The 7,628-nt window shown below is 41.7% G+C and overlaps 1 protein-coding gene across 1 annotated transcript in view; it reads left to right on the top strand.

The window, feature by feature from the left end:
• Nnt (nicotinamide nucleotide transhydrogenase) overlaps positions 1-7,628 on the top strand; it is an 89,183-nt gene that overhangs the window by 4,995 nt on the left and 76,560 nt on the right. The window contains exons 3-4 of the mRNA XM_026783718.1: positions 3,703-3,932; positions 5,497-5,714. Of these exons, the coding sequence (XP_026639519.1) occupies positions 3,703-3,932; positions 5,497-5,714 (448 nt within the window). The remainder of the gene's footprint in view (positions 1-3,702; positions 3,933-5,496; positions 5,715-7,628) is intronic.

The following is a 7,628-nucleotide window of genomic DNA, read 5'->3' as shown; positions in this document are numbered from 1 at the left end:
TGCGCCACCACCGCCCGGCTACTTTTCTTCTCTTTACTTGTTGAAGAATGCCGTTCTTATTCGGTAGAATCCCCAGTGCTCTAAATTTGACAGATGGCATTCCCTTGATTGGTTTGACTGAGTCGGTTTCTTTTCCTCATATTTTTTTTGGTAACATTTAACTAGACCCAGAGACTCTGTCAACTTAAGGATACATTTCTGACAGAATACTGGTAGTATTATATATTATTGTTTTTCATCAGGAAGACCCCTTGGTCAGTGTAGGTGCTGTCCTTGTGATCTGTCTGATATGAAGTTCCCATCAGCTTTCTTTCCTTCAGATACTTTCAGATGCTTTGATTGATGGTCCTTAGCTAAATTCGTGATTTTATTAGGACTTTAGAAATGGTGAGACTCCATCATTCTTCATTTATCATCTAGAATTTTTCGATAAAGGAAGCACAGTTTCTTGCCATCCCCATGAATAAATGCTCCTTCCCATGCCTTATTAGTTCTGCTAACAATCAGTTGGTTCCCTTGTGTATCGATTTTCTATTCTTGCTGTAACAGATGATCATGAGCCTACTGGCTTTTTAACCTCTGGGAGACAAAGTCCAAAGGAGTTGTCACTGGGCCTCTGTCCAAATGTTGGCGATTCTGCCCGCGTCCTGGGAACCGTTGGGGAGAACTGTCTCCTATACTCTTCCAGCTTCTGAGGAGCTCCTGTGTTGATTAGGCTGTGGCCCTGTCTCATCTTGATAGCCTCAGTGTGGCATCTTCTCATCATTCCTTGACTAGGACTCTTTGGCTTCCCTCCTCCACATGTAAAGACTCTGTGATTACATCATAGCGCTCCAGAATATTCTTCCTGCTGTAGGCCAAATGATCAGCAATCTTAAGTTCATCTGGCATCATAATTCTTCTGTGTCATGGATAATGTATTCAGAGGTGGTAGGGGTCAGGATGTGGATATTCTTGGGAAGCTGTTATTCTGCCCATCCATTGTATATTCTAAGTTGAGCAATACCATTTAAAATTCTAAGTACTTTTTTGATAATCAACGTGACCTTATGGGTTATAATACCTTTAGAAGTGCACCACACCATTATTCTTTAAAAATTTTCCTTTTATTTTATGGTTGTTTTCGCTGACATGTATGGCTGTGCACACATGTGTTTCTGGTGCTTAGGGAGGCTAGAAGAAAACCTCCTGGAACTGGAGTTATAGACAGCTGTGATCCACCATGTAGATGTTGGGTATTGAACCCTGGTCATCTAGGAGAGCAGCCTGTGTATCTTTCCGGTCCCCATTAATTCCTTTTGATTCTCAAGTTACCACATTTGCTAATGGAAGCCATTTCAGGTTGGCTCTTGTATGATTTTTTTCTTCTTTTGAGACAGGTTCTCACTATGTAGCCCTGGCTGGTTTTGAACTTGCTATGTAGATCAAACTGGTCTTGAACTCATAAAGGTCTACCTACCTCTGCCTCGGAGTGCTGAATTAGAGGTGCACACCATCACATCGCTCTCCTAAATTCTAGTTCAACTCTGCTATCTTTAGTAGCTGCCTTGGCTTTCCAAATGTGGAGCTTAGATTTGAGGCTGTCAGATGAGAAGTAAACTCCAGAGAAGTACATATTTGACTTAATTTTACACATGGATCTAAATATTTGCCATCCTTCTATGCTTATCCCTTTTCAGGTGGGAAATACATATTTATCTGCCTCTACTATACTGTAAATTACTAGAGTATAAATAGTCTGGGAATATAAGACTGTGCTCAAATGTGGGTATTTTCAGGGTGCCTTAATCTGTCAAAAGCCTCAATAAGTTATTCTTACTTATAAGAGTATTATTTATAATTTGATTCAGCTTTTAATTATATATTCAGTGGCAAGAATGGAATTTTTTAACTATAGTAAAGTCTATGTAGAAACATACTATTAAAAAACGTGTTACTGACCAGGCATGGTGGCACATGCCTTTAATCTTAGCACTTAGGAGGCAGGGACAGAAGGATTTCTGTGAGTTTGAAGCCAGCCTGGCTTACAGGGTGAGTTCCAGGACAGCCAGGGTTACACAAAGAAATCCTGTCTTACCCCTTTCCTGCCAAAGTGTTAATGGTTTCATATTGATTAGAGCATGAGAAGATACGAATGTCCTATAGGTAAAGCTACCCTGAACTCTGCACAAAGATGTTTGTATTACATGCTTTCTTTTAGGCTGTATGGAACAGAATCACAATCAGCTTCTATTTTGTGTTGAGGGTTTACTTGATGGATTCTCAGATAAAAGGGGGCCCAAGATACCTCTCACCATCTTGGAGAAGTAGAATGCATTCTGGGTTTCCCAGTTATGGCTTGTCATTCTTTAAATAGTCACGATTACTATGTCTGCCAGTATTACCCGGGCTTCTCTTTGATGTTTGTTTCATGTCTGCATTGACAAATAACCAGCATACATCCACTCTCCTAGTCTCTCTCTGTAACTTCTGTTTAAACCTCCCTAGGAGAGAGCATGATTGGGTAGAAACTTTAGTTCCTTTTTGGTTTCTGGGATAAAACACCACATCCAAGAGCAGCTTGGGGAGGAAAGGGTTTATTTCGGCTTACAATGTTCAGGCCACATTCCATTACTGAGAGAAGTCAGGGTAAAGACCTGGAGGCAGGAGCTGAAGCAAGAGAGGTCATGGTTGAATGCTGCTTATTGGCTGCTCCTTGTGGCTGCTCTGCCTGCCTTTTCATACTATGCAGGACGATCTGCTCAGGGGTGGTACTGCCCCCAGTGAGCTGGGCCCATCCACATCAATCATTAATCAAGAAAATGCTCTGCAGCCTTGTGCACAGGCAAATCTTACGGAGGCATTTTCTCCAATTTTTTCTTCCCAAACATTCTATCTTGTGTCAAGTTGACATAAAACTAGCCAACAATGTAGGTTAATCACTGGCCAACATAGACTGTCCTGAACCCACAATTCCTCTGTAAGTCTTGTCATAGGCAGGGGCTGCTGGCTTCTCTCATGTCTGGCTTGTAGATGTTTATCTTTGACCTGGTTGCTGGCCTCTTGCCTAATCAGTTGCTGCTAGAGTCTCAAGATCCAGCGCTTGGAAATCTATGGAAGTTTCCTCTGGCCAAATTGCCAGGAAAGGGACTTGAGACATGTAGCTTTTAAAGGATTGATTGTAGAGCTTTTTTTTTTTTTTTTTGGTTTTTCGAGACAGGGTTTCTCTATGGTTTTGGAGCCTGTCCTGGAACTCGCTTTGTAGACCAGGCTGGTCTCGAACTCACAGAGATCCGCCTGCCTCTGCCTCCCAAGTGCTGGGATTAAAGGCGTGCGCCACCACCGCCCTGCTTGTAGAGCTATTCTTCAACAATTTCTTTCTGTCTTTACTAAAGGTCAGGATAGGAAGACTGTAACCCCACAGGGCAGAGGGAGGCTGGCATGCTGTGTGATTTCTCAACTCAGGGATTTTTCTCTTAGGACTAGAGCAAGCTTATCCTGTGCCTTTAGAGAGAGGCATTCAATAAAATGAAATATCTCATGCATTCAGGATGGCTTGTACAAAGATTTATCACTCTCAAAAAAGGTAAGTGGATCATGATTGTGAATCGTTATTTTCAGTAACAACTTGTGCAAGGTGTGTTTTGATGAAAAGACTTCCCATTTCCTTGTCCTGATGTCCCCTCTTCCGCTTTTTCTAAACTTTGGTTTTGTTTGTTCTAGGAATTCCATATAAGCAGCTGACAGTTGGGGTCCCCAAGGAGATTTTCCAGAATGAGAAGCGAGTAGCCTTGTCTCCTGCCGGTGTTCAGGCCTTGGTCAAGCAGGGCTTTAACGTCGTGGTGGAGTCAGGAGCAGGCGAAGCTTCCAGGTTCCCAGACGATCTCTACAGAGCAGCGGGGGCCCAAATCCAAGGGACGAAGGAAGTTCTGGCTTCTGATCTGGTGGTCAAAGTAATCACTCCTTTCTCTCTTCCGTTTCTAGTTTTATTTTCCTTTTTGAGACAGGGTCTCATTGTGTAGCCCTGGCTGGCCTGGGACCCACAGATAGCTGCCTCCCCGGTGTTGGGATTAGAGCTACCACACTTGGCTTTTCCGGTTTTCTTACTGCTCTTCTTTTTGTTTTTAATTGGCATATAATAATTGTTCATATTCATGCACTGTGATATTGACATGCATATGCAATGACCAAATCAGAACAGTTTGCATATCTACTATATGAAACATTACCCATTTCAGCTTTTCCTATTTTAAAGTCATGCTCTTTTTCTCGATGAAATGATTGTGTATTATGAATATTCTCTATGTACCAGGAAATGTAACCGTTTATTTATTTATTTATTTATTTTAACCCTGGAAGGGAAATGGAGATCTTCATTTTTATATTCCCTGGGTGGAACTTTCTTTTAACTGACTAGGGAAAATTTCGCTATATGATCCCTGTGTATGTAGACTTTCTGCTGGTTGCTATGTACTGCTAGGATGAAAAGAAGATACTGAATCCAGCCCGGGATACCATGTGCAGCATCTGATGCCTGAAGGCAGTTCGTTATTTACACGGACATAGTGCTGTTCTAGAAACAGCATGGCCATCCTGGACAAGGTAGCGTTAGGCTGAGTGTCGAGCAGGCTAACTGACTTTTAAAGGTCTTGAGCTGGCCTGGAGAGATGGCTCAGAGGTGAAGAGCACTGTTGCTCTTCCAGAGGACCCAGCTTCAATTCCCAGCACCCACATGGCAACTGTCTGGAACGTACAGTTTCTGTACATAAGCACACACACCGGCAAAACACCAGTTCACATAAGAACAAATTAAGAAAGAAAGGTCTTGAGATATCAGACAGCAGAAATTTCTTTCTTTTCTTCTTTTCTTTTTCAGACAGGGTTTCACTATGTAGCCCTTGCTGGCTTCTGGATTTGTAGACTAGGCTGATCTCCCATTCACAGAGATCTGATCGTCTCTGCCTCTGCTGTGCTGGGATTAAGTATGCCCACTACCACTCAGTTCTAGGATTGAGTCTTTGAACACAAAACAAATTTTTTTTGGACCCTTTCCCCTAATATCTCTTAATTTTTAACAGAGTAGTAAGTTTGAGGAGACCAGGTACATTGTAAAATCTTTTGAGATAGAGTTTCTTTGAGTAACAGCTCTAACCGTCCTGGAACTAGCTCTGTAGACCAGATCGGCTCACAGAGATTTGCCTGCCTCTGCCTCCCACGTGCTGGGATTAATGGTGTGCTCCACCACTGCCAGCAGGCTAATATTTCAGTGTTCTGCAGTTGTCACACCTGATCTGGTGCTCTGCCCAGAGTCTGTGCTTTTTCATCAGAACAGTTCACACAGGTCTCTAGTCACAGGGTAGGTAGGACACATCTTCAGGCAGACATTTATTGATGGAAGATATACCTCAGAAGTATTATTTTGACAATAGTGCCTTACAAAAACTGTCCTGTTTATTTAAAAGACACGATGAAGGTGCCGACGGTTTTAATCTGTGGCTTGCTTGACTTTCGTTTCAGGTCAGAGCACCCATGGTTAATCCAGCGTTAGGCGCTCATGAAGCTGACTTCTTGAAGCCATCAGGAACTCTCATTAGCTTCATTTACCCTGCCCAGAATCCAGACTTGCTAAATAAACTTTCCGAAAGAAAGACCACAGTTCTGGCAATGGACCAGGTTCCAAGAGTCACAATTGCTCAGGGGTATGACGCTCTCAGCTCCATGGCCAACATTTCTGGGTAGGTATATTCTTTCTCCTTTCAGTTGAACAAAAGCACAGGGAGGGCATTCATGCTGTAGGTCTCCTAGAGTTTTACCTTGTCAGAGCTGCTGAGGGCTGAGCTTTTTATATGTATGTTAGCTTTTATGATTCATTTTACTTGTCACAATAATCACAGTAATATGTGTTACACGTCTTATCTTTGTAGTTAGGAGCAAATATTTGTACCAAAGGAAATAGCTGTCATTGTTTGCATGAGGAAGCTGTATTTATAGGTTGTATATACACTCATTAGATTGAAATGGTTGTTTTTATAGGTCACACATAGTTGGATACTAGCTCTTTTACATGTTTTAAGGTAATACAGTTTGAAAAGCCCTGAGAATTTAGGACCAGAAGCTTATCAGATTTTAGGCTTTTTACAGATTTGGAATATTTATATAATGAATTATCTTGTGTATGTGATCTAAGTATGCACATAGAATTTATTTATATTTCACATGTATTTTATACACACAGGTAGTTTGTAAATATGTTTTGGAATTTTTGTACATGAAATGGTGCATTTCAGAGGGTTTTTCAGATTTTTTTTTTGTTTTTGATTTTTGAGACAGGATTTCTCTTTAGCTTTGGAGCCTGTCCTGGAATTAGCTCTTGTAGACCAGGCTGGCCTTGAATTCACAGAGATCTGCCTGCCTCTGCTTCCAGAGTGTTGGGATTAAAGGCATGCACCCCCCGGTCAGTTTTTGGGATAGCCTCAGTCTTGATGTATGCTTAAGATTGGTTTTGGGTAGTGGTGGCGCATGCCTTTAATCCCAGCACTTGGAAGGCAGAGGCAGGTGGATCTCTGTGAGTTTGAGGCCAGCCTGGTCTACAAGAGCTAGTTCCAGGACTGCTAGGCCTGTTTCACATAGAAACACTATCTTGAAACTATACGCCCCCCCCCCCAAAAAAAAAGTAGTAGATTTCCATATGGCTTTCCCAAACATCCTTAGCAATTAAAACATTGTTGGAGGCATCACCATTCTTGATTTCAAATTATACTACAGATCCATGGTAAAACTACATGGTGCCGGGACAAATATAGGCATACCGATCAATAGAATAGAGTCAAGAGCCCTGATTCCATATACCTACAGTCAACTGGTTTTTCACAAAGATGGGAAAATGAGAGCATCTTTTACAAAACAGAACAAAAAACAACAACAACAAGAAAACTGGATATCTACTGGTAGAAGAAACTTGATCCTTAACCTCTTACCCTGAACTCAGATCAGTTCCTAGCAGACCAAAGACCTCACTGTTAGATCTGAATCTCTAAGAGTTAAGAGGAAGTACAATCAGGGTCTAAGCTGAGGAAGGACTTTACAAACAGGATCTCAGTCACTCAGGAAATAGGACCCACAATCAACAAGTGGAACTCCATGAAATGAGAAAGCTTCTGTACTGGAAAGGAAGCTGTTAACCAAAGGAAGAGGCAATGGGAACGATTCCAAGTGTCTTCTGCGGCATGTTACACAGAGAAGCTTTCTAAGATCCACTTTGCTTGCAGGAGTACACCCATAATTAAGCCTGCGGTGTCATGAGGGACAGGAATGAGCACTCACTTCCTGTAAGGGTAGCAACAATCTGGAGCCAGGGTAATGCTTAGGAAAACAGCTTCTCAAAGAAACTAATTAAATTTTAAACTAATGTGAATGAGGCACCAATAAAAGTATTAGAAGGAAAAACGGAGCGTGTAAAAAAACCCAATATAAATAAAGCCTTTTTACAGAATCTTGCGTGAACTGGAAGGTTTTTAAGTTTTTGTTTTTTTAAGTCTCTCATTCTCTCTGTGTGTGGATGGTAAGTATGGGCTTGCATACATGGTGGTCAGAGGACAGCTTTCAGGAATATACTTTTCTGCCTTATTAGGAAGGATCTCTTGTTTGTA

This window comes from Microtus ochrogaster, chromosome 19 (genome assembly GCF_000317375.1).
Source record: "Microtus ochrogaster isolate Prairie Vole_2 chromosome 19, MicOch1.0, whole genome shotgun sequence".
Lineage (NCBI taxonomy): Eukaryota > Metazoa > Chordata > Mammalia > Rodentia > Cricetidae > Microtus > Microtus ochrogaster.
This window is presented reverse-complemented; position numbering and strand designations above follow the sequence as displayed.